The sequence below is a fragment of the Amborella trichopoda genome, chromosome 9, assembly GCF_054954075.1.
Source record: "Amborella trichopoda isolate Santa Cruz 75 chromosome 9, AtrichopodaSantaCruz75HAP2 v2.0, whole genome shotgun sequence".
In the NCBI taxonomy this organism is placed as follows: domain Eukaryota; kingdom Viridiplantae; phylum Streptophyta; class Magnoliopsida; order Amborellales; family Amborellaceae; genus Amborella; species Amborella trichopoda.
Window position 1 is genome coordinate 29,137,762 of NC_142344.1, and position 27,480 is coordinate 29,165,241.

The 27,480-nt window shown below is 33.9% G+C and overlaps 1 protein-coding gene across 1 annotated transcript; it reads right to left on the minus strand.

Annotated features, from left to right (window-relative positions):
• Positions 1-1,256: 1,256 nt before the first annotated feature.
• CP5 (Polyketide cyclase/dehydrase and lipid transport superfamily protein) lies at positions 1,257-7,292 on the minus strand. The gene is made up of 6 exons (XM_006840537.4): positions 6,745-7,292; positions 5,793-5,952; positions 5,017-5,193; positions 4,844-4,927; positions 2,132-2,213; positions 1,257-2,002 (listed from the first exon to the last, which is right to left on the minus strand). Exons 1-6 carry the CDS (start codon positions 7,041-7,043, stop codon positions 1,572-1,574), a joined length of 1,233 nt encoding a protein of 410 aa, XP_006840600.1. The 5' UTR covers positions 7,044-7,292; the 3' UTR covers positions 1,257-1,571.
• Positions 7,293-27,480: the final 20,188 nt, after the last annotated feature.

Sequence of the window (27,480 nt, forward strand, 5' to 3'; positions counted from 1 at the left end):
GTGAGGAATAACTAATTCACTAAAATGAAATATTTTGTTTTAGCTTTCTATGTATAGGTATGTTGGACTTCCTAGGAATTCTCGAACTAAGATGGATCCAGGTTAACCACTAATTAATATTTTGTTCTTTCATATCTTTATTCTTATGAATTATTCTTGCCCGTACGATGCTTTTTTGCATTTTAATCTAGTTGAGATATATGGTAGTGATGCACCTCACCTAAAGAGGATAGCAATTAAGGTGCTCTCTTAGACATGTTCTGCTACTAGGTGTGAGCGAAACTGGAGTATGTTCCAATGGTTGCACACTACTCGGAGGAATCGGCTCGTTTCGAAAAGGTTTTATAAGCTAGTCTTCATTATAACCTCCGAGAGCGACCTATAAGAAGGAAGCTTGAATACTACATGCCGATAAACTTGGGCACAATATTTGTCACAGACATAGCAGAACAATAGGTAGTAAAGGAAGAGGAGTCAGTGTTACACAAGAGAGTGTTAAGCTATCGATGAGAAATATCGTGAAGAAGGTGATGGGCAACATGAAAGAAGAAGCAGTCTAACAACATATCCACAATTCGTTAGAGATGTCGAAAGTATTGCACCTAATGAGGGAGAGTGAGAAGGGGGTATAAGGGAAAATGAGAGAGATGATGATTCTAAGACTTATCCCAATCAAATTATTCACATACCAAATCCCAATAGAAGAGGGTAAAGAAAAACACGACAATGTAGGTGAGCATAAAAGATAAAAAAGCTTCAAGAATTTTGAATTTGGAGCACATTAAAACACAAACGTTCAAGGATTTGGGTATAGTCAAATGCCCACTAATTTGGATAATTCGTTCTTAGTTTAAGTCAATGAATTGTCGCGTGAATTCAATCAATGACACCAATGTGTCTAAACTGATGAACAATGTCGTATTTTACAAATTGTATGCTTTATTGTAGTCTATGTATAATGATATACTTCATCCATGATAATTATATGCTTCTCTTTATAATGTAAATTTAATGATATTAATAGTTTATTTCTTATTGAATTTTTGAAAATCAACGTTTACAATGAATTTTAATAATTTTTTTAAATTTTATTTAAAGCTGAATCCGACCGATTTGATTGATTCCTAATTTGAATCACCGATTCATCAATCCAGATGGGCTTCTAGGGTGCCCCATCCGAAGCACCGATCCATATTTTAAACCACTGGGGCAAACTAAGGAATCCAACCATCAACGAAGAGAAACAAAAGCAAGAATAGCAGGAAGCGCAAAACTCCATGCGACTAAATATGTGCCCATTGGCATTGTCCACAACGAGCTCCAAGGATTACAAGTATTACATCACCTTTTACCTTTAAACAATGGGTACTTCTACACCAAAAAAATATCCACTCATCCCTTACGGGAGGAAAAGAACAAAGGGGATGGAAAAACTCATTATAAAGACGAGCGCAATAAATTCGGGTGCGCCTTTACCGAGTATCTCTCTCGCAAACCCATGCTTCAGGGAGGTGGCACATTCTGACACTGATTCTGGTTTCTACACTGATTCTGGTTCTAATCTCACTCTATCACAACCTTCTTCCAAATTTTCCAAACCTTCTCGCAACGCCAAATATCACGGCCTTCGTCAAGAGTCCTCTATCGAGGCTACAAGCGAGAGCCACAGCCCCTCCAACAATCAAGAGCTTCGGTATATTCCTGCCCCATGGCTTCTCTTCTGAGCTTTGTATATCCGTGTCTAAGGACTCGGATTCCAAGGATGCCAAGTACGTGGCATCTATTTTGTTGATGATTTGAGCCATGAATGCACAGTGAGAGAGCTGGGCACCTGACTTTCTGGCTGCTTGATAGGCACGCAGGCCTGGTTCAATCTTTTTGACAGCCCCCCACATACCCTGTCGAACCCCCAATTTTGCGATTTCCCATGGGATTCCCATGTCCTCGTGATGGAAGAGCAGCACCTCACATGCAGTAAGTTGGCCATCTCGTTTCGATTCCACTGTTTTCAAGATTGATAAAAGAGGTCAACCATATATGCAAAGACATGGGAACAATATGGGCTAACATGAATGCGGTAACTTAAGTTCAATTCAGCACAGTGAAGAGAAGGAACAAAATTCGATTTTACCTGCTCGGATACACCAACTTGAATAGTAAAGGTCGACTCGTCTAGGCTTGTTGCGCCTGGGTAAGGAAGCATATGGTACTCCCTGGAGAGAGAGAGAGAGAAGGTTTTAAGCACCATCACGAAGATTGATAGAAAATTCACATGTAAACTTTTCAACAGTGCAGATAGTAGGGTGCACCTCTAAATTCTAAGAAACTAAACAAAATAATTAGTTGGTGTCTCCTAGTACTTTCTCTTTGCAAACTGAATGACTGAGACTTAGTATGAAGTATAATGGGTCAGTTCCACATGCCCAAGTAATCACAAACACATGCATGCATGGACGTGCATGCATGTTATATATTTGATAACAAATGACATAAAATCACAAGAACCCAAAATTGGAGCTCACTTTATAGATTGCTCGATTTCGCAATAACTCAATATGACATGCACAATTAATCAACAATGCCAGACATCTTATGCAGTAAACATATAATATCCCCTGATTTTAGAAACGTCTTAACCTCAAGGAACAGAACATTTCAACATCCAGTTTCTAAATTTTGAAGCGGATGTCCAATTTCATGAGAAATTGATGCTTAATATACTGGGTGCATAAGCCCAAGAGGCACTTCATTAACTGAAGAGAGTATCCATCCAAACCACTTTCCGTGAAAGACTCTGACTCTCCCTTCTTATGATACAGTCATACAAAGCCCGAATTTTTCTTTTTTTATAGGGGACAAGCTTGTACATGAAACAATTATAGAAAGAACAACGAAGAAATTACTTGAATGCGGAGCCAAGTTACATTGACTGGGCATGGGTACAGGTGGTGGAGTTAGATATGGTCGCTACTAAGGGATCATGGCAATTGCTCACAAGAATTGACAAGGAACTTGGTGGGTCATTTCGGATAGGATGTTCTATTTAATATAAGAGTCAGAAATCAATGTTCAAAAACTCAGCCAGGTCCACCCAGACTTGGCCAAGCAACTTGCCCTCTGATGGCCAAGGAGCTTTCAAACACCCAACTCGCCCTTGTTAACAACTCTTAAAAAATACAAATTTTATAGTATGATTTAGAAATATGTTATATGTGTCTTTTTTATAATGATTTGAGAACTTTTCTCATTACATGCTTCAAGTATAAATAAGTGTTACCTGGAAGGATTGGACAAGCCACTGAACCAGTCAAGGGTTCAGTCTAAGTTAAAACAAGTTCAACCGCTGCTTGAACCGGTCGGACCAAATTTCAAAAACTAAAAGAAAAATATGAATAATAGTTTAGAAACATAAAATATATTACTAAAAAAATGCCCAACTTTGTTTATCTTATTTAACCGTTCAAAACCATCCGGTCGGCTTGGCCATAATCAATCAAACATTGATTTTGATCGTTATCGAACCTTGTTTTTGCTTTGGATCGGACCATCCCAAGCATTGGTTGGCACTCCGACCAGTCGAACCGGGAGGTCTAGTCCAGTCTTGATAGCTATGGTCTAAATCAAAATTTTCAGTAATTTAACTTTCATATCCTATTTCATCTTTCTTTTTAAGCTGTTTGGACTTTATCATTTGTTATGTGAAATTCTAATTATTTCTGTTACTTATTTTAGTTTTCACTGATTTTAAATTATTTTTAACAAAAAAAGTTTACATTAGCCTTTAATTTTTGGGCTCATTTGGGGGCTTTTTAAGGGCTTTCAGACCACTGATTGAGACCAAAGGTCTCATTTCTTTATATCCTTCCTTGTACTCTATGATTTTGTTTCGCTCTTAATAGTATAATAATTTCAACATAACTCGAAAATATAAGATGTTGGGCTCTTCTACCAAAAGAATGAAATACATCATAAAAAAATGTCAAATGGTCAAACTCAAGGTATCGAGACAACGGAAAAATTTACTATATGACGTAGGACTATTCATTGGAAAGGATCCCCAGGAATGACATATCAGAATAGATATCAGGACGTATGTCGAAACATTTCTAATAAGAGTATGATCGCACGGATCCAAATAAAAGAATATATAAGATATTAGAACCACCACACCAAACTCAACAAGGTACTAATCATTGTATGAATAAAAAGGAATATGGAATCAACTTGTACAAATCAAACTCCCAAAAGAACGATTTCCTTATCAGTGCAAGTAAATGAAAATCTCTTTCAACTGTCTAAGCACATGTCCCATTTTAGGAGCTAATGTAGGATCTCTTGAAACCTGTTAAACTCATCATCAAGTTGGGGTAAAAACCCGGCCTAAAAAATGTTAATGAAATGGCTCATCAAATGTAAGCAAATGATTCTCATTAATATACATAAACCAAAAAAAAGAAACATAACAAAGAATTTAGTTGAGTACTAAAATCATTTTTCAAGAGATGACACTTTCCGCAACCACAACAAACCAGGGCCAACCTCATGGTCACATACATTCTTAATCTATCAGAGCTCCTCTTTAAGTTTTGGTAGGCAAAAGATGCAATATGCGATTCCAACACACTTGAAAATTTCCACAAGGGAAAATTTCCACAAGGGCACTTTGTCTAATTGCAGATAAAAAAATTTTGAATAAATGGATAAGAACAAAAAAGTAAGCATAGAGGTCTTAGGCTATCCTGAAAAAGAGTCATAATGAATGAAATTACATTTTTGAACAAAATAAACCACAAGGACAATGTTAGACAGTATCAAATAAAAACTTTGATATATTTTCTCTCACCTTTGTAACACAATAATATGACCGTCCTGACTCCCAAATGCGACGGCCAATCATGTATTCTCGATCACTACAGAAAAAGGGGAACTGCCACAATTCATGAAAAATATGTAAGAAGAAATTATCTAGGAAATTAAAAAAGAGAGACAAGACAATCCCAAGCACTATAATCTTACCTTTCTAATCCAATGTACCATCATAGTTCCAGTAACAGGGCATTCCTCAAGCGTTGCAGAATATATAAGCATGTCATCCCAATTGGCTCTAAACTCATCATCCCAGAAGAAGTCCCTAACTAATTCAGGTGTTGCATCCTCAAAGACTGTTCTACTACGATACTGTGGGGGGGCAGTCTAGCACATGAATAAACACAATTTTTTGTCAACAAATCAATTGATATAGTACATACTACTCAAAGTCACAAGTCCTATGTATCTTTTGTTTGACACAGACCAATAAATGTTTCCAATGAGAGAGAGAATGGAAATGAGAATTCGTAATGCAACTTTCCCTCCATATCTTCCATCAAGAATTTCTATGTAAGTAATCAATGAACACGTATATCATTTATATATCTCATATATGGTGCTTGCCCTCCTCTTCTTTTTTCTATTCTTTAATTTCTATGAAGTTATCATTAAACTTCTTTATATTCTTAATTCTCCCTTTCTGTTGTTCATCTGTTTCCTTCGCTTTCTTTAGATCCTTTGTTTTTCTGTGAGTTTGATTTTGCATCAAATGTTTATTTTCAATCTGGATCAATATTTGTTACTTACTTCTGTATCATTCTTCTGTAAACCTTTCTTCTTCAACACCATAACTTTCTCATACATTTAGTCTATCGTGCCATTCTTTCTTATTAGTTTATCTTTTGGTTTTTTAGAAGTTTTTGCTTGACACATACATTAGCTAATAGCCATATTAATAGTGTATGGAAAATCTCTAAGCTTACCTCAGGGTCTCTACGCCATGCTTGATAGTTCATTGTTGGTGTGGAGCGATCCATCATATGTATCCATGCAGGACCACCATCCTTCACCTCAACAAGCTGGCATAAATGTTCTAAATCCTCCGTTGTAACAACTGGTTCATCACGGTTGGATTGAGATGAACTGGAAAAGGCAATAACAAAATTTCAAAATGGAGAAATAGAAGTGTTTTATTCGTCTGCACTTTGACGAGGTACACACTACAAAGAGGATAGTTGTTCAAAAACCAAAAGAGTTGTTTTATTTGGTTCACGGTGTAATCTACTAGTAAATTGTAAGGGAGAGTCATACAAGCCAAATACCAAATACAATACAAAGTCAAGTACAGAGAGAATGATTTAGAAACAATAAAAGCTCAGTCAAAAATGTGAAAACAATTGTCAAAGAGAACAAGTAATAGCCCAATCAAAACCCAAAATAAAAAGTATAACCCATTGTCTTTACGCTTGTCATCCACCCCTAAACAGTTCAACCCATTCAACCCAAGGTTTCATTCAGTCCTTAATAACAAAGCTGGAAAAACCTCAAGCAGGTAATTTTCTTAAAACTTTTTTACTTCTATAACTATCAATCGTAGTAGTTACAGTGCCACAAAAGTTGACTATGATTAATATTTTCAAAAAAAAATAAAAAAATAAGGGGCTTGACTTCCTCTAGGGAAAAAAGTTGAATCAAATTCGTAGAACCCAACTTCCATATTGAAAAAGCCCATCATTTTTCCCTAACATTAATCACAAACAACAAACCAAACATCCCACAACCAACAATTAGAGATAGAAATAGAAACCGAAGTCTGCATTATAACAGAGGGGCAATTTTTTATGAAACTTTCAACTAACACAAATCAAACAGGGAAACCAACAAAAACATAAATTTTCTAATAGAGAACAGATTCGAAGGAACCCAAAAGCTCACTTGTTCTCAGAGTTCACGGTTAGAATCTCTTCAGGGGCAGCTCTCTCATCATGTTTCCTTGTAATGCAATCTGGTAGCTGAACCTTCAGAGAATTCAAACGCGAAAAAGAATTAAAGCCAAAACCACAAATTGGTTGAACCAATAAACCAGCTGAATCCGCCCATTTTGGTTTCCAAACCCAGCCCACCAATAACCCAACCAAAACAGCAATCCATAGAGGACCCAAAACTGACCCTAGCTCCACCACCACATTTCCAAGACTCGGACTCTGCACAATCTCAAATAGAGAAGCCGCCATGACAATAACAACCCTAAAATCAAAACCCAATCTTCGAAACTTTAAAATACAATCAAAACCCAAACCCGCCTTTCAGGGGAGAATCAAACCCCAATATCCAAAATTTTGAAATTCAACGACAACCCAATATCTTTATCGAGGTAAGAATCAAAACCCAATATATGAAATTACGACATTGGAAGAACCTAAAGGATTCCGAAGATGGGATTCAGAGGGACCCAAAGGATAAAACCCTAGAACCAGTGGTCCGGCTTCTCCGCTAACAAGTTTTAGGCAGATAAAGCAAAGCAATAGGAAGGAGAGAGAAAATGAAAAAATGTTTGATAAAATAATGGAGATTTGAAATAAGCGGACGAGGATTCTTCTCAGCTCTGGATAAGGATTTAGATAGAGGGTTGGAGAAGGCGCCAAAACTATTACGATTTTGTGTAGGGACGGGCGTCACCTCTGCCTGTCTCATGCCAAAATTCTTGGCTAAATTTAGCGGAAGATGCCCTAAAATTACCGCTAAACTTAGCAGAGGGGCTAATTCTAAGAAAACACGTGGAAAGTAATAAAAACCCTAAATTCGAAACCCTTCGCTTTACTGTAGTAGATGTGGGATTTTAGAGAGGGAGAGACACCGACAGAAACCCTAAAAATGATGGGATAGGTTTACGACCATTAGAGGCTTTTTAAAGAGGGTATGAAATGAAGTTGTACTATACAGATTTTGATGGATCGTTTGATTTTCCTTTCCACCGCGTAATGAGGGCCTGGCATGGCATGCTTATCTCGTTGATCTTTCTTGAAATGGTCGTAAGTCTCGCTTTCCACGTTATTGGGAGGCGAGGGGCTTTCGCTTTTTTAATCAGAAGTCATAGGGAAATTATTATCAACATAAAGCTTTAAATAAAGGGGTTAAATGATAACAAAGTATGCATGTTTGTCGATTTTCTTTACTTTAAATTGTTATTTCAAGGAGAAATGTTTGTAAAGAAACTTTTTTAAATTTTTTAAAGAGTAATGATCCTATGAGACCCTTTCGTATGCATGTGTTTAAGATCTTAAAGGATCACTATTAAATGTGGCACAAATCTCTATAAAAGTTATCACGTGAGTGTAGGACTTGACTTTTTTAGAGATGTATATCAAATTTAATGGTGATCCTTTGAGGTCATGTAAACATGGGTGTGTGAGCGTCTCAGAATCATTACTCTTTTTTAAATTATCCATGTTCTATATTGGGAAGGCCCAATAATTTAGAGGCACTTTGATGAATTAACCTTGAAAGAGGACTTAACAAAATAAAAATAACCTTGGTTGTTTAGGGTTAAAAGTATTGAAGAACTCGCTCGCTAATTGAAATGGGGCAATAATAAAGGGTATATATGTTATTTGATATAAAGAAGGCAAACACCTTTTATTGTTCCTTATTTCAACCACCAAACAAGTTGTTTGGTGTTTTTAACAAGCATTCACCCAAACCATCATGAACAAGCACGAGTACTTTTGTTATTTTATTAAGGTTGTGAAATTACCAAAGTAATTGTAATTGATTGGGCTTCCCAACACAAAAAGGGGTAATTTATGAAGTTTAAAAGTTTTCTAGAGGACATATCTAATTGAAATAAAAATTTTAAAGAAAACATTTAAATGTAATTTGTGATTATTTGATGGACCCGGTTTTTATGCGGCCAAGCCTGCATATGTAGAAATGTGGGCCTTTCAATAAATCTATTTTTGAGATCGATTTTAAGTCTTAATTTTTAAGACTTAATTTTTAAGATATTTTTGAGAGGACATATTTAATTGAAATAAAAATTTAAAAGAAAACATTTAAATGTAATTTGTGATTATTTGATAGACCCGGTTTCGATGCGGCCAAGCCTGCATATGTAGAAATGCGGGCCTTTTAATAAATCTATTTTTGAGATGGATTTTAAGACTTAATTTTTAAGGGCGTGCAATCTATAACATGGAGATGATAACTATAAATAAATAAATAAATTTTAAAAACCAAAAATAATAATTCTAGTAAGAAAACATTTGGACTGTTAGTTTTTATTATTTTTAAATGGAACACCCACTTGCATCAATTTTTTAGATGGATGTTTTACACTTTCTGGATTGCATATGTAGAAATGTAGTCCAGCCCGCATGAAACAATTTTCTTTATTTGACCCTTTCAGTGATTTTGTAGAGTGTTTCAAGTTTCAACCCTTTAATTAATATTTTCCTAAAGTTATATTACTTTGCTTTATTAAATTGAGAATGATAGATGTAATTGTAATCTATGAATAAAAAATAAAAGAAAATAGGGAAATTATAGACCCCTCACCCCCCCAAAATCAACTTTCTAGACATTTTACTCCCAATACTTCTTGTATCATAACTTAAACCCCAATAATATTTTTCTTTGTATTTAACTCCGCATTCAAAAAGTCAATAAAATTGTGACAAAGGGCAAGCTTTCTATGCTTCCTTTACAGCATAGAAGTTCCATCCTCCCTCTTATCCAACCATCTATTCTGAATAGAGGGCTAAGATTGTCCCAATCACAATGTCACGTCTCTGCACTATTTTGTTTTTAATCTATTTTGACGTCAAATTTTAGACGTCCATTCCTCTATTAAACACACACCATTGAAAAATATAAAAAAATATTTGTAATAAAATAAATGACCAAAATACCTTTAAAATTTTCAAAAAATATTTTGGTCATTATATTTTATCAAAAATTTATTTTTAAGATTTTTTATAGGTGCACCCCAATTAGAGAATTATAAAAAGGTTTCCCTTATGACAAAAATACCGTTTTCCTCACTCTCCCCCTTGTTTAGTCACGTCAACACTTTTCCTCTCTCATCCTGCCCTCTCCTCTCTTTTTTCTCTCTCTACCCACTATGTTCTCTCTCTACCTGTCATCTCTTTACTGACCTTTTTTCTCTCTACCTGTCATCTCTCTACTCACCTTCTCTCTCTACCCACGTCGCTCTCTTTTTCTCTCTATCTCTATTATGGAATTTTAATCGGGATTTATCTCCACTCCCCACCAATTGCCTCATTTTCTCAAAGACCCACTCTTTTCCCTTTTCCCACTCCTTTTTTCCTAAACTCAAACTCACAGGGCAGTGACGGTGGTGATGGCGGTGCAATAGTGGCTCCTCTTAGCCCCTACGCACGTGTTTTAAAGGGAACAAACACGCAACAATGCTTTCTCTCTTAGCCCTTTTCTCTCTCCTCACCCTTTGTTTCTCTCTCTTCACCCCCTTTCTCATGGAGGCAGTGGATTCAAGCTAGTCTCATTGGAATTAACCAAATTTTTTTTGCGGCCCGACATAAAAAAGTGCTTGACCGCAAAAACATTTTTGGTCCAGCACCTGTTGTGCTAGACCGGTGTTCCAAAGACGTGTTTGACCGGTTAGATTTTCAGAACAAAAATAGAGAGAAAGAGGGTAGGTAGGTGGAGAGAGAGAGGGGCTGAGTAGATAGAGAGGGTGGGTGGAGAGAGATGCCGAGTAGAGAGAGAGGGCAGGTAGAGAGAAAGAGAGCGAGAGAGGATGGGTAGAGAGAAAAAGAGGAGAGAGAGAGGTAGAAAGAGAAAGAGAGAAATTATCGTCAATAGCACATGATTGAAAAATACAAGGGAAGAGAGAGGAAAATAGTACTTTTTGACAGGGGTTAAATACAAAGAGAAAGAATATTAGGGTTTAGGGTATGATATAAAACTTTTTGAGGGATAGGTTGTCTAGAAAGTTCATATTTTTAAAAAAAAGAGGTAATTTTAATTTTTCCAAAAAAATATAAAATAAAATAATTTATTTTTAGTATAAAGCAACTCTGTCATGTTCGGCCCAACCCACTCATGTCAGTCACAAGCCTGAATAAAGGAAGAGGATTGTGTTGGCAGGCTATAAGTGTAAAACTTTACCACATCTTTAATGAATTTTGAACCTATTGAAGTGATGGCATGATCCTTAATAGAGCATAATAGCGGAACAATATTCATGTACTTGAACTTAAATAGTTAGGATAATGCTCGGTTGATGATAATTTATTTTTGATATAAAACAGAGGATGCATTTCTCATGCCCTCAAGAAAAGTATTACAATTTATGACTATGCTTTAAGTTAGAATATACAAAACCATATGACTTAAATATTGTGAAAACAACCATTCTTTCACTTCTTCTTCTTTTTTCTGGTTTTTTTTATTTCTTTTGAAGGACTAAATCAAACCCTTTGGAGAGGCCACTTTCAGCCTTCTAGGAGTACACTTCAATAATTGAATCCATATTCTTCATCATTATGAAAACAACCTTTTTTTTTTAATAAAGTTCATGAATATTTGAAAAAAAAAATAAAATATTCAATTCTTTTTTTAATCATTAATTGTATGTTTTTTCCTATTGTAAGGACGGTACCAAACCATCTTTGGAGAGGCCAATTTCGGCCTTCGAGGACTATTAATTCAACATAGGGATTGAATTTTTGAGCGTTTAATTTTATTTTTTATTTTTAAATTTTATAAATTGGATAGAATTAATTTAGTGTCAGGCAACTCGGCCTAGTCCATTCAAAGTCAGTATAATTCCTTAGCTTAAACTGGTGGCTCAGGCATGTACCATGGATTTTTTTTATCTCCCTTCTCTTCTCTTTAAGGAGGCAAATACGGCTTTCTTTTCCATCCCTCCCTCTCTGTATGAAAGGAGGCTGATCTGCCTCTATTCATCTTTCTCCATGAATGGGACATAAGTCTGTACATTCTGTTTTCATTTCTTTCTCTCCTCTCCCCACTACTTACCCTTTCTGCCCAAGTTTGTTTGCCCAATTGGTTTCCTTCTTTAATTTTTATGTTTAGTTTTTCTTTTGATTACTCAACCCGGGCATGGGCCTAGTGTGATCAACGTTAGGACTAGTCACTATACTAATGAGATATTTGGTTTAGTCAAAACTTGTCCAATCGCTAGTCGAACCGGATTAAATAGATTTTAAAATATTAAAAATATAAATAATGGTTTAAAATATATAATATACTAGAAAAAAAAGTTTCTCATTTTAATTGAACAATTGAACTAGTAAAAACAACCAGTTGGACCAATTAATTTTGATTACTTTTTTACCAAAACATAATTTATACTATAAACCAGACGGCCAAATCAATGCTTAGCAATTAAACCAATGCAATATATGGTTCGGTCCGGTTTTGATGACTATGCGTTGATACCCAAGCCGAATTGTTGGCCATTTGTTCTATTAGATTTCTCATTGTATAAAAACAAACAAATTGGAAGGAATGTGAGAAACGAGCACTAACGGAGGCGTACAGAGTACCATGATGTGTAGCATGCAAACAAACATAGTATCCCATGTCCTCAACCCAAGTATTCGAGTATCCGGTGTCAACTACAGCAGAAGGACGTACATCTTAACCGTCCATTATTGACATACAACTATTGAGATTGCTTGTTAGCCAACTGCTTTTTTATGTTCCATTATTTAATAATAAGCAACGCTTATCCTCCGAATTGGATTTGGACTTCCGATTTACCAATGGCTGCTAATCATCCCATAAAAAGAATAACACACATAAATCAGCCATCCACCATTCGTCATCATCAAAGGCCGGTGGTGATGAGCCATTTTTTCTATTTTGTAGGCTTCTAGAAAATTAGCACCTCATCATCAACTGTTGATGAGGATAGACCGTGCATCCTCATCGGTTGTCTACTGCATAGTCCAGAGTCCATACCCTACATATCAATTATGTATAGTTAAGTAGATCTATTTTTGGAACCTTTTTGGCAAATGAAAATATAGTTTTTATATCATGAGGCTATTTATTTTAGGTATAATGAGGTGATCAATATCTTATAATTATATGATGTGAAATCTAATAGCTTGTGTATATAATGAAGTTCAAATTTTTTTTTTTTGAACTTTAAATATGATCAATTGAACAAAAAATAGCCATCTAATTTTATATCTAATAGTCAAGATCAATTGTGGCCTTCCTACCAAATATAACTAGTCTTATTGTATAAAATATATCAATTTTAAAAATAAAAATATTTCTCAATTAATAAGTCTATGGTTGTATACAACACACGATTGCATGTAACTAGAAAAACATTTATTTAGGACTATATCATGTTATGATGGAAAATTGGCCTTAAGAATCTAGATGATGCACAAGCATTATTCTTCGAAAGCGATCTCTCTCATTTTCCCCTAAAATCAGGGCTAATTATTTTTTAAAGCCAAAAAATTAATAATCTAAGGGCGCTTTGGTTATTTTTGCTGAGTCTTGTCATGCTTTATGACATCAGTTACGGAACGGACGTACACTGAACCGACCGTATACGTTGATGGCCTGGCAAAGTAAATGTATCCTCTTCCTCCTCCTTGCGAACACTTTTATTCTAGTCACTCTTTTCAACTTTTTCCTTTAAAAATTCTCTTTGTTCCTTTTTCTCTCTTTTTTAACTTGAGGTTTGAACAAGGTTGTAACCTTATAAAACAATTAAGGGGCACTTCCAATTTTTTTTATCATAAATTGCAAATTTTTAAGATTGCTCAAGAATGTATTTTTATCTTTAATTATAAAATTTTAAACTCCAAAAGTAGTTCAAATCAAGTAGATTTGTGAACACATGAAAATCTTGAAATGGATAGTCCAAATAATGTGTTGTAAGATGTACTATTTTTGGGACTTGAAATCTTTTTTTTTTTTTTTTCCCATATCTATACATCTCAATATCAAAATGGTTAATTAGATAGTTTTCCAATGTCAAAATAGCATTTTCTGATAGAGTTTTAGGGTGCACCTTAATTCTACAATTTAGGTGTCAACCTTACACAACCTTTTTCCTTTCAACTTTTTCCGTATGTTCAGCGCATTTAAAAATTTAGACCAGTGATACAAATTGGTCTTATTGGTCTAGAGCCAAATTGGTCAAATTAGTTTTTGAAAATCAATGGTGGGGTGAATCATCCATCTCAGAGGTTTGTGTGAGGTTGTTGGATAGCCAATCTTGGTTTAGTCTAATTTGACGATCTCATCATCCTTATTGTCAGAGCCTTTTCTCAACTAATTGGCGTCAGCTACTCAAACCTTGGTATGCCATTTTGCTCTATTAAGGTTATACCTTCAGTGAGGCCAAGTTCCCATATCTTTTCCCATTACCTCCAACAATTTTTTTTTGGGCGTACCTTTTGCTCTTTTTTAGCCTTCCACTTGAACTCACTCGTATCTCATAATATGTGTTGTACTGTGTATGTGCATAACACAGCCAGCCCACCAAAGTCTACTTTCTCTCATCTTATCGCCTATTGATGCTACATTTGAATTCTCCTGAATGTATTTATTTCAAATTATATCCCTTGTTGTCTTGCCACTTATTTATCTCAACATCCTCATATTAGCTATACTCATTCTATAACTATATTGTTTTTTGATCGCCAAACTTTCCACCTCATATAGCAAAGCTGGTCTCATAGTTGTCCTATAGATTTTGCCCTTCAACTCTATTGGTATGCAGCAACCATATAAAACTCTAGTTGTGCATCTCCACTTCACCCACCTAGCTCTAATTCTATGTGCGATATCTTCTTAAATCTCTTCATTTTCCTATATTATCGACTCAAGATATCAAAAATGCGATCTTTTTAGTATTCCCTGGCCGTTAATCTTAACTACTTTCTCATCTCTACTCCTATTATTACTAAACTTGCATTCCATATACTCTTTATTAGTCCGACTAATTGTAAAACCTTTAGATTCTAGAGCATCCATCTGAAGTTCTTTGTGTTGAAGACATATCGGATCTCATCGACAAAAACTATGTCGTCTGGGAACAACATGCACCACAATACCTCATCTTGTAGGTACTTATTTAATTCATCCATAACTAAGACAAATAGGTATGGGCTCAATACTGACCCTGATGTAAACTTATTATCACTGAAAACTCACTCGTCTATCCACTAGTTCGTACACTAGCTAGTGCTTGCTCATAAATATCTCCCACCAAGTCGATGTAGTGTCTGAATCGACGATCTAAAAATTATTAAAAATAAAAATTAAAAAAAATTGGTTTTTATGGTGGGGATTTAAGGAGGCATACATAATAGATAAACTTTAATTAAAAACAAAAAAACAGGAAAGAAAGAAACAAACTATGGATAGTATTGGGGGGGTTTGAAGCTTAAGTGTAAGGGTGGCAATTAACTCAGAACGACCCCTCGGACCTAGCGGGTCGATCAACCTAATTCAGGTCCAATTCCATGTTTTGGACCCAACGGGATGGGTTCAGGTTCAAATGACTTAGACCCAACCTTGGTTAGGTTTAGGTCTTGTCAGGACCCTATCAGGTCAGGTCGGGTTCGGGCCAATCCTGCACAAAATATATACTAAATAATATAAAAAATAAAATTTTATTCCTTTAATTTCTAGACCCATGTCGAGGTCCAGTCCGTGTCCAAAAGGACTTGGACCCGACCAAGGTTAGGTATGATCTATGTCACTTGGACCTGACTTGGGTTCTGGTCAAGGTGAATTTTAATCGGATTGGGTATGTTTTGTGATTGACTTAGATTCGATGAAACCTATTGCCACCTCTATTTAAAGGGGGAATCGGGTTGGGAAAATGCCTTCCCACAATTGATTCCATCCTGACCGATTCCCAGTCTGTGTCGGCAACTCCCAATCCAGTTGCCTGATTTTAAAATACTGGGTGAATTTGTTGAGTTATTTAATTCAATAATAACCCCTTCCTTGTTTGTTTTTCCTATCACTCAACATTAATTTCTATAAGCACTTATTTCCCTATATCCTTCTCGCATCTCTCCTCTTTTATTTCTACCTCACTAACCACTAACTTCCCGTTCTCATCTCTTGCTTTTTTGAGGGACAAAAGAGAGAGGATTGGTAAAAAATTGTATATTTTGTCTAGAGCAGTTATTGGGGTAAAAATAATAAAGGGAATGGAATTGAGGAAGGCGTGGGATAATCTACACTTCCAAAAAATTATGCCTCATGATGGAAAATGAGAGAGGGATTATTATAAAATAGAATTTTTTTAAGGGGTCTCTATGATATTTTTCCTAAAATAATCAAATATTGAAAATCAAATATTTGAATCCAATGTATAAATTATAAAAGAAATTCATACAAAAACCCTTTGAAAGAAAATAATGGAAAAGGCTTACGAAAATAATAAATCGATTTTATTGATTTTTGGTTTTGATTTAAAAAATTGGCATGGGCTTTAGTAGATCAATGTGATAGGAATATTCTGGGATAAATTTGGTGAAACAATGAGAGAGGATTCAAAGATTTTCTCTTTTTAGTAAAAAAAACTTGCAAAATTTTTCGCTCTTGATTGTTTTCTATTTTTCTTTTCAATCCAATAAATTGTTATAAGGGTCCATTAGAAGGTCAAAGAAGAACATTAAAATAAATTTCATAATAGGTTGTTGATGTTGAAAAATAAAGAGATTTAAATAAAAGATCTCGCTAAAAGTGGAAATTCAGCCAAACAAGATTTTTAAATTTTTTTTTATTAAGGTGAAATTCTATTAACTTGGAGGTTAAAATAGGGGGGGGGATCAACTATTGATCCAAAAAATGGCTAAAAAAAATTCTATAAAGTATAATTTCCTTTTCTTTTGACATGAACAAGGGCGTTACCGAGTAGCTCGCCCAAGTCCTGTGAGAACTCTAATCCACCAATCTTGAGCCAACAGGCGATTTCCTGTTGGCTCAACAATATTTTTACCCTTGCTATCTCCGTTCCCTTTCTTTCCAACTTTTAACCTCGTAGTTTTCTTTTCAATTTTATTCAATTTATTGTAATTTATATATCTTGTATTTTTTGAATTTACTAGTAAACGATGATCTAGCTCGAGATTTGATATAGTAAATAACTTTTAGATAATTAACTAGAAATTAAAAAAAAATCAAATTTATTTAATTTATTTAGTATTCTTATAATTGGTTAATATTTTCAACTGATCCTTTTTATTGTTTGATTTTTTATAGATGGGCTACATATTACTATATAAGTCGATATTTTAATGAAGAAAACAATTATAAATACTCATGAGCAAATTTCTACTACTTACAACTCAACACCATCCAAAATCTATTATAGGGTCACAGTTATATGATACAATTTTAATTTTAATAATCTTTCCAAAAATAGATTCATCTGAAATTTAGTACGTGTGTAGACCTAACCAACACGCACCTAAATTAAATATTAAAAAATTTTATCAAAAAAAACGATGAAAATATCTCTGAAATATTTATAGGGATAATTTGGTTATTTTTATTATTTCAATTATTTTTTATGGTTTATTTAAGTGTGCCTCGCTTAGGCACACATTCCCACACAGTTTGAGGTTAATCAAATTTGCAAAATGATTATCAAAAAAATAATAATATCAGATAACCGTGATTGTTTGATGGACTTTAGATGGTGATGAACCATGAATAAAGTGTTGTAGAACTTTACTCATGAGTGATTTAAGTGTTTCCTTTTAAGGATTCTAATTCCCTTGAAATTTTATCATCATCATCATATTTAGAGCATTTTTCCAACTATTTGAGTTCAGCTACACAAATCCTGATTCGGCATTATGCTTTATCGAGGGCCATACCCTTGGTGAGGCCATAAGTCCCCATATCTTTTTGTACTACTTCTAACCATGTCCTTTGGGCCCTTCCCCTTGCTTTTTTTTAGCCTTCCACTTGAACCAACTCACACCTTTTAATAGGAACTATACTGAGTCTGCATTGTACATGGTAAGCCCACCTAAAATCTACTTTATCTAATATTATCTTCTATTAGAGCTACATCTAAGTTCTCCCAAATATATTCATTACAAATTCTATCTTGTTTTACCACTCATCTATATCAATATCCTCATCTCAGTTACACTCATCTTATAGGTATGTTGTTTATTGACCGTTCAATAAAGCAAAGCTGGTCTCAAAACTATTCTATAGAACTTCCTTGAGTTTCATTAGTAATGCAGCAATAACATCCCTTTTAATTTTATATTAAATAATATATATTGTTTTTTATATCTATTGTCTATAATATTTTTTGAGGTAAACATGCAAGATACTTTTAAGGAGAAATGGATAAATTTTTCAACAATTTTGTTATGCATACACACACATACACCTCAAAAAAAAATTACACCCCAATTTGTTTTGAAAATTTGACATTATAACTAATATATTATTTGTCGGTTTATTTTGAAATTTTTATAATTTAGTATTTTTGATAATTTTGTCATTCTTACAGCCTAAGAAGGATTCATCGGTATGGATTCAGTATGCTAATGGTATCTTTTCTATCAAGGCAGCATGAAACTTCATTCGGTATAGATGCCCACCTCAGCCCTTATTTCGTGCTCTTTGGTTTACCAAATATCATCGGCGGGCCAAGTGGCTCTCCTGGCTAGTAATGCATAACTGGTTACCGATTACATCTATATTCCAGCAATGAGGTATCCATATGGCTACCATATGCCCTTTTTTAATGCACATTTTCCCAGGGTGTGTAGCGGTCCTTAGCGTGGCAGTGTGGTAAGAGATTTGTGATAGGATCTTCAGCTCAGGAGATTCTTCATAGTTGGTTAGCCTTCAAGTTCAAATTAGATGCGCTTCTCAACATCTAGACGGCTATTTTCTTCACTAATATATGGTTTTTTTGGAAGGAGCGAAACAAGAGAATCTTTCGAGCTAACGCAATGAAAAGAGAGTAGATTGTCAATCGGGTTACTCTAGCAGAAGTGAAAAAATGAGTCTTTCACTTGTCAGAAAAGGCAATTATTGGCAATCTACAAATTACTTAGTACCATCAGAAGCCAAAACGTTAAATCCTTATTGCATGGTTATTACCTAAGGCCTAGAGTTATAAGTCGAATATTGATAGTGTGTCATTGCACAATCCTGGTTTGTGGCGGCGTTTGCTAAACACTTCGAGGTCGCACCTAATAATTGTGCATAATTTAAAGCTCTAGAAGAAGGCATTCTTTTGGTTATTTGGACGGGTTGCTTCCCGATATAGTTAGAAAGTGATTCATCTCTCATAGTAAATGCTATTCAGAACCGTCGTTGTGCTTTTTGGAGATTACCGATACAGTTAGAAAGTGATTCATCTCTTCTAGTAGATGCTATTCAGAGCCGTTGTTGTGCTCTTTGCAGATTATAGATAATAGCTGATAATTATCGAGCGAGGCTCTCGCCGCATAGGTGGTCCATTGACCATAATCGCGAACATGGTAGTTGATGCCCTCGCTAAGAGAGCATCGGTTTATTCAAGCGCAATGATTTCACTTAGTCGTCTGCTAGACTTTCTTTCCCTTCTTTTACTACAGCATTCTATTATCCCTTCTTTTACTACATGATTCTAGGGAAATTATCTCTAATATACCTTAATTTTAAGAAAATCGCAAAAAAACTCCAACTTCCCAAAACCTCGCCCACACCTTTTTTTTCCAATTTTTGGGAGTTTTTAGGTGAAAATACCCTTTACGGTAGTCTTTCTACTGTAATACATTTTGAATGTATTACGGTAGAAAGACTACCGTAATAGTGTGAAGATACATTACGGTACTTCGAGTACCGTAATGAACATTACGGTAATTTAAATACCGTAAAGAACATTACGGTACTTTAATTAACGTAATACATAAATATAATCTTTACGGCATTCTTAGTACCGCAATGCTTTGAAAAACTTCAAACCGAAGCTAATATCAGGGTTACCGTTCTCCTCCCGCGCTTTGTGAAATCAAAACCAAGGGACATATTTTTTTCGTAAAATCCCAAAAATTTCTCTCTAATATTTTATTTTCGAATAAATACAGAGCAAAATTAGAACAAATTCAAGCTTTTTTTTTTTTTTTTCTTAATGTATATACCGTATTCAGATTATCCACCACGATGTGGCTATTTTGTAGAGAAAAAAAATGGTTCTACAAATTCGTAGAGATAGAAAGAGACTATGGTCTCCTACGCGATTTTTTGTTGGGTTTCCATGATTTTAAAGACCAATTGTTGGTGTGCAGGTTTTTATCAATGTTCCATGGTGGTACCTCGCCTTTAACAGGATGATCAGCCCCTTCTTGACCCAGAGGACCAAGAGCAAATTTGTCTTTGCTGGCCCACCCAGAGTCTCTTTCTCTCTCTAGGAATTTGTAGAACCATTTTTTTCTATGCAAAATACCCAAATGGGGGTGGGTAATCTGTATACGGTATATACATTAAGAAAAAAAAAAAACTCGAATTTGTTCCAATTTTGCTATGTATTTATTCAAAAATCAAATATTAGAGAGAAATTTTTGCGATTTTACAAAAAAAATGTGTCATTTGGTTTTGATTTCACAGAGAGCGGGAGGAGAGGGGTAGTCCTGATATTAGCTTCGGTTTGAAGCTTTTCAAAGCAGTACAATACTAATAATGCCGTGAAGAATATATTTATGTATTATGATAATTAAAGTACCGTAATGTTCTTTACGGTATTTAAATTACCGTAATGTTCATTACGGTACTCGAAGTACAGTAATGTATCTTCACAATATTACGATAGTTTTTCTACCATAATACATTCAAAATATATTACGATAGAAAGACTATCATAAAAGATATTTTTGTCCAAAAAATCTCAAAAATTGGAAAAAAGGGTGTGGGCGATGTTTTGGGAAGTTGGGTTTTTTTTACAATTTTCTTAAAATTAAGGTATATTAACTATAATTTCCCATGATTCTATTATATGGTTGTAAAATAATTTGCTATTGTTTTTTATTCTATTAATGAAAATCTGGGTAGGGAGCCTTCTCCCTATCTGACTTACCCAAAAGTTCCAATCCTACCGTGGGTACGGGAGATCCATTATGCATTGATCTACCCAAAAATATCTCATTTTTCATTTTTAACTATAATTTCTTAATTTTATCTTCTACTAGATATGCCGTGAAAAAATAATTGGATTATCCAATTTTTCTTAAAAAGTTGCGTGTTCAATTGTATCATTGAAGGACAATAGATAAGAGTGCAAGTTTTGAAATCATCTCAATGATTCTTTTTTTTCGCTCTATCATTCTTGCTTAGATAACTAAGTTTAGAATTCATTATATCATATCTCTACTAGCATGTCATTCTGAATCTCTATCTCCATGTTGATTTAGTAAATCCATCGGAATCTATCTCCAATTAATTCCTAGATTCTCTCTCAAGGAAACTAGAATCATATCTCACGTATTTTCTAAATCTCAAAATTCTAATGTTAAATTAGGATTAGTTATTCTTAGAACAAAAAATATTATTATTATTTTTCAATTTTAAAAAGTGAGTATATACAAGTAGATGTTAGAAAATTGGAAATTTCTTTTGTAAGATTAACAAAAAAAATTAATTTTTAAAATATTAAAAATTGGGAAGATACAAGTATTGTTTTATCATGGTATAAATATGTTTAATAAATTTTAAAATAAATAAATAGACTACTCCTGATTTCTAAAATTTTAGAAAAATTTGAGAGAAAAAATAACGCGAGCAAGGAACTCAAAAAAGCGACACTGGCATTAATGAACTTTTGGCATAAAATATTCTTAATTAAAACATTTTGGAATCTTTTTATATAGATCTATGAAAACTTGACGGTCCAAAAATGCATTACAAAATACATTATTTCCAAAACTTAAAATCCATTTTTTTCTCATGTCCATGCATTTTGATGTCAAGATGATCAATTTGAGGATATTTGATCATTATAACAACTTCTAGTTAGAATTTTGAGGTAGGCTCAAATTTAATTGTTTAGAGCCTCCGCCCTATAATAAACTTTTCCTATATAAAAAATCTTGATGAGTTCTCTAAGGTTGATATTCGTGCAACACATGGTACGTAAGCACGTAACTTCCAGTTGTAACAAAGCCTTTAATGAGTAAAATTATATATATTTTTTAGTTTTGGTAAAATTGTGGAATGTCAAAATAGGAGAATTTAAATTTCAAAAAATAATAGATCACGTTGGAGTCGTACTTATGTTAACACATTAAGAAGGAGAATTTTTTGACGATGGGAACACTTACAAATTTATAAATAGGAAAGGGATTGTATATTACGTGACCATTTATGTTTAGTATAATGGGGTCACAATTGATCATAACCATTAGATGTCCAATTGGATGACTTAAGGTGTGTCAAGAAGTTCAATAAATTTTTTGTTGGGCTTTGAATTTAGTCACAAGTATATTTATAATCATTTGATTTGAAATTAGGGACAAGAATAGGAAAATGCTTATAGAAGTGCGATGTTCTAAACAATCAAATTAGGGCACATCTCAAGAATTTCACAAGAAGAGATTTTTTTTTATGCTCAAATATTCTCAAATTGATCATCTCGACCTCAAGAAGCATGGACATAAGAAAAAAAATGGATTTCTAGTTTTGAAAATACTGCATCTTATAATACATTTTTTTATTGTCAATTTTCAAGATTTTCACGTTTTCATAGTTCTGCTCGATATATACCATTTTTTAAGTCGTAAATTTGATAATTAGTGATGAAAATATATTTTAAAGCTATCACAAAGATTTCCAGTAGTGAAACTACATTTCTTGATACTATTTGAAGATGCGCTTTGCTTTGATTATTTAGAGCCTCGGCTCTATACAAACCACACCCAAGCTTGGAGATAAATGTTAAGAATGTAATATGAAGAGAGATAAATTTAGGAGGGAAAAAAAGTGAAAAAGAAAAAAGAAAAATGAAAAATAAAAAATGAAAAATGAAAAATGAAAAATAAAAAATTTACACTCCCAAGTAGTTCACTTTATCAGAAAAATACTTAATAAAGAGATTAATAAATACGATCTCATGTGAATCGGTCATTAGTAGTACATGCCTGAGCCGAGTAACTCAGGCAGAGAGTCTGAGGTACTCTGCCTGAGTCGGGCTGAGTCTATCCAAAAAGTGTTTAAAAAAATAAAAAAAACTCTCAAAAAAAAGGAAAATATATTAAAATAAAAATTAAATAAAATACACCTAAATGAGATTAATTTTTTTTTTTTAAAAAATAGATTTTGAAAAATCTATTTATAATGCCGTACTTTTCAAATAATCTAAAAAGAAGAGAAAATATAAAAATAAATATTCACAGCCAAAACACTTTCCAACCATTGTCAAAATGCTAGAAAAATAAAAAATGAAACATTATAAATACATTTCTAATTTTTATAATTTTTTATTTTTTTATTTTTTTTAAGATGCCTTACCACCAAACTCGGAATTTTTAACTCGCCATAATAGTAGTCCATTTTACTCGAGCGAGTCCGAGTTTTTGCGCACTAAATACAAGTCACTCTCCCTTCCACCATGACATCTTTTAAGCTAGATAGGCAAGTGGACGGCCAAGCGTAGAAGGTAGCTAGGGAAGTGGACCGCGAACGGCCTGGGATAGGCGTGATATTCTCTCCATTGCCCCTTTCTGCCGTTTGAATGCTCCACTTACATAAAGCAAATCAAACATTGACTCATAATAAACAAACCAAGAGTATGAGCGCACCGCCACTACCGAATAGTGATGTGGTGATGTGATTGGCAGGCATTGGCATGTGTAGGAAAAGTTTTTTATTGGAAAATTGTTTCTTAGACCGCATGACTATATGCACTTCAAAAAGCACAATACATTCATTTTAAAAATGGATGCAAGTAAATACTCTGTTTAAAAATATAGAAACTAACCGTTCAAATGTTTTTTTATTAAAATTATTATTTTTATTTTTTAAAATTTATTTATTCTTTCATATTCGTGATCTCCATATTAAAGATTACATGTTTGTAAAAATTAAGTCAAAAAATCCATGTCAAAAATAGATATATTAATAAGCCTGTATTTCTACATGTACGGACTTCGCCGTGTAGAAACCGGGACCGAGTTTTATTTGTTTGTGCATTTGGCCGGTGAATAGCAGCGTGTTAAATTTGTCTGTCAATGATTTTGACGTCTCTCTATATTCTGTACCGTGGTGGGCAACACCAGAGTTGATTAATATTCTCTCTTTCCTTCCAATATTCAACTCCATCCCACCCTTACTTTTTCATTTTGATATTTCTAAATAAGACTTTTGATTTGTCTCCTTTTCAATATCATCGGCAACACCAGAGTTGATTAATGTTCTCTCCTACCTTCCAAAATTCAACTCTCTCTACCCCTCACAGTTTTTCATTTTGATATATTTCTAAAAGGGAAAAAGTTTATACAAGGTGTCAACCTCATAATGTATAAGTAAAGTGCACCTCAAAATTCATCGGAAAATATTATTTCGTCATTAGAAAACCTTCCAGTTGATCATCTCCATTTGGATTTGTATAAATATGAAAGAAAATTTGAATTTCAAGTATAAATAATAATACATCATGCAACACATTATCTAGACCGTCCATTATCAAGATATTTAAGTGTTCACATATTTGCTAGTTATGTAATATGTTCGGAGCTTTCAATTTCATAATAGGGATGAAAAATACATTTTAGGGCAATCATAAAAGTTTTGGCACCTAAAATACATCTTTAATGAGATTTTGGGATGCACTTTGTTTAAGGTTGACACCTCATAGAGACCTCACCCTTCTAAATATCACTTTTGATTGGTGGCCTTTTCAATATCACAAAAGGATGGGGTTAGGAAAAGAGCCTGGGTTTAATTGGTTAGTGCTTGACGATTTGCAAAAGCGGATGGGATTTCTATGAGTTGGCTGGTAGCTCTCCATTGAAATTCATTTTAAATGATATTTTTTCTAGATTCATTATCTAGGCCAAGATGATCATAAATATGAAAAAAAAAAACTTCTAAAGCAAAAATATTTTTTTAGCATTTTTTCATCCACCGTCCATAGCTTATTTATGGACACTGCACTTCTGATAACATCCATCTTTAGGATTGACGTTTGTAAGTCAGTGAGCTCTTACGCCCTCTAATTCACGAAACAATTTTCCATTAAAAAAAAAAAAAAGGGGGACTTTTGATCTTTGATTACTCTTTTGATCGTCCTCCGTGTATCTCTCTACAAAGTATTTGGTCATTTCTATTTTATGTAGACTAGACGATTAACACGTCTCTCTCTCTCAATATTGAGAACGCATAATTCCCAATTTGAACTTCCTTATCATGGTTTCCATGTCTTGAGACACACAGTCTCTCTAATCACTTTCCTGCGCACAAACATGAGAAGCTCACGTGATCCTTTGAGTATTGAAGGGCACAATGGCTTCATACCTTTGTGGTTTGTGGGTCATAAAATGACTTCCACGTGGTGATATGCCATTGGCGAAGGTGGGGACATGGCTCCTTTTGCGTTCCATCCGGTGTTTAAAAAAACGTCGAGTCGAACCGGATTCGCCCGGTTCGACTCGGAAATCGCCATGGACGGGTCGATTCGGCGAAAAAAACGGGAATCGCCCGGTTCTAGAGAGAACCGGACGATTCTGTACAGTGACTCGCCGATTCACTGTACAGAATCGGCGTGTCCGTACAGTGAATCGGCGAGTCCCGTACCGAACTTTTTTTTTTTTTTGGTAATCCATGATAGATTTTTTTGTAATACTTGATCGATTTTTTTGTAATCCATGATCGAATTGTTTTTTTTTTTTTTTGGTAATCCATGATCAAATTTTTTATTTTTTATTTTTTTTTGTAACCCATGATAGAATTTTTTGTAATCCATGATCGAATTTTTTGTAATCCATGATCGAAATGTTTGTTTTTTTTCTTCTAATCCATGATTGAATTTTTTTTTTTTTTTGTAACCCATGATAGAATTTTTTGTAATCCATGATCGAATGTGTTGTAATACATGATCGAAATGTTTGTTTCTTTTTTGTAATCCATGATCGAAATGTTTGTTTTTTTTTTTGTAATCCATGATCGAATTTTTTGTTTTTTGTTTTTTTTGTAACACATGATAGAGTTTTTTGTAATCCATGATTGAATTTTTTGTAATCCATGATCGAATTGTTTTTTTCTTTTTTTGTAATCCACGATTGAATTTTTTGTTTTTTTTTGTAATCCATGATCGAATTTTATGTAATCCATGAACGAATTTTTTGTAATCCATGATTGAATTTTTTGAAAATTTGTGATTTTTTTTTTTTAATCCATGATCGAATTTTTTTTTGTAATCCATGATAGAATTTTTTGAAACTTTGTGATTTTTTTTTTTTAATCCATGATCGAATTTTTTTTTGTAATCCATGATAGAATTTTTTGAAAATTTGTTATTTTTTTTTTAATCTATGATTGATTTTTTTTAAAATTTGTTATTATTATTTTTTAATCCATATTATTCAAAGAGAAAATGAGAGAGATGATGATTCTGAGGCCACCCTATCCCAGCCATATTATTCACATATCGAGTCCCAACAGCAACAGTGTAGGGATGAGCACGACAGTGCAGGTGAGCATGGAGGATAGACATTCTTCGGGGATTTTAGATTGGGAACACAACAAAACACTAACACTCAGGGATTTAGGAATAGTCAGACGCCTGCTAATATCGATGATTCGTTTTTAGATCGAATCAATGAATTGTTAAACAAATTCAATCAATGGCACCAACGTGACCAAGAAGAACAATAACGTTGTCTATCATTTTATTTTTAGATCATATGTTACTAATTTTATGCTTTATTGTAGTTCATGTATGTTGATATACTTATTCTATGATAATTCTATATTTATCCTTTTGTGTGATGTAAATTAAATGCTGAATGGCGGTTCATGCAGGGAAAGAACATATCAATATTCGCATATTCATTCAAAAACATGAAAATTCTTAATGGAGTACCCTCATTTCTTATTGAATTTCTAAAAAACAATATTTATAATGAATTTTAATAATTTTTTCAGATTTTTTTTAAGCTTTATTCTGACCGATTCACCCGATTCCTGATCCGGATCGCCGATTCGCAGATCCGGATCGGTTTTTTGGAAGCCAGATCCGAGTCACCGATCCGTTTTTTAAACCATTGGTTCCATCTTTCTGTCATAGAAAATTTCCCTTTTGTCAGCCCATGTCTCAATTGTTTTTAGGAAATGCGTTGGGTTGTAGTGGTAGAACCTCCATACCTAGTTATCACATGTAACGTAGTGTGTTTTCAATCCATTCACACCACTCGTTGACACTTTTAAAAAAGCTAACTCTTTAATGTATACGAGAAAACCGGAAAATATGAAAAGCCCTTAATAATGCTTTTCACTTTGATAGAAACAACTTGATTATGTCCCAATTCACATCTATCTTTTTTATTTATTTATTTATTTATTTGAACTGTCTTATGTAGCAGCTTATCCCCAAAAAAGAAATAGGGCACTCTAATTGAACTTTTTGTTTGACAAATATCTAATCTCCTTGCCATTCCTCCATATATATAT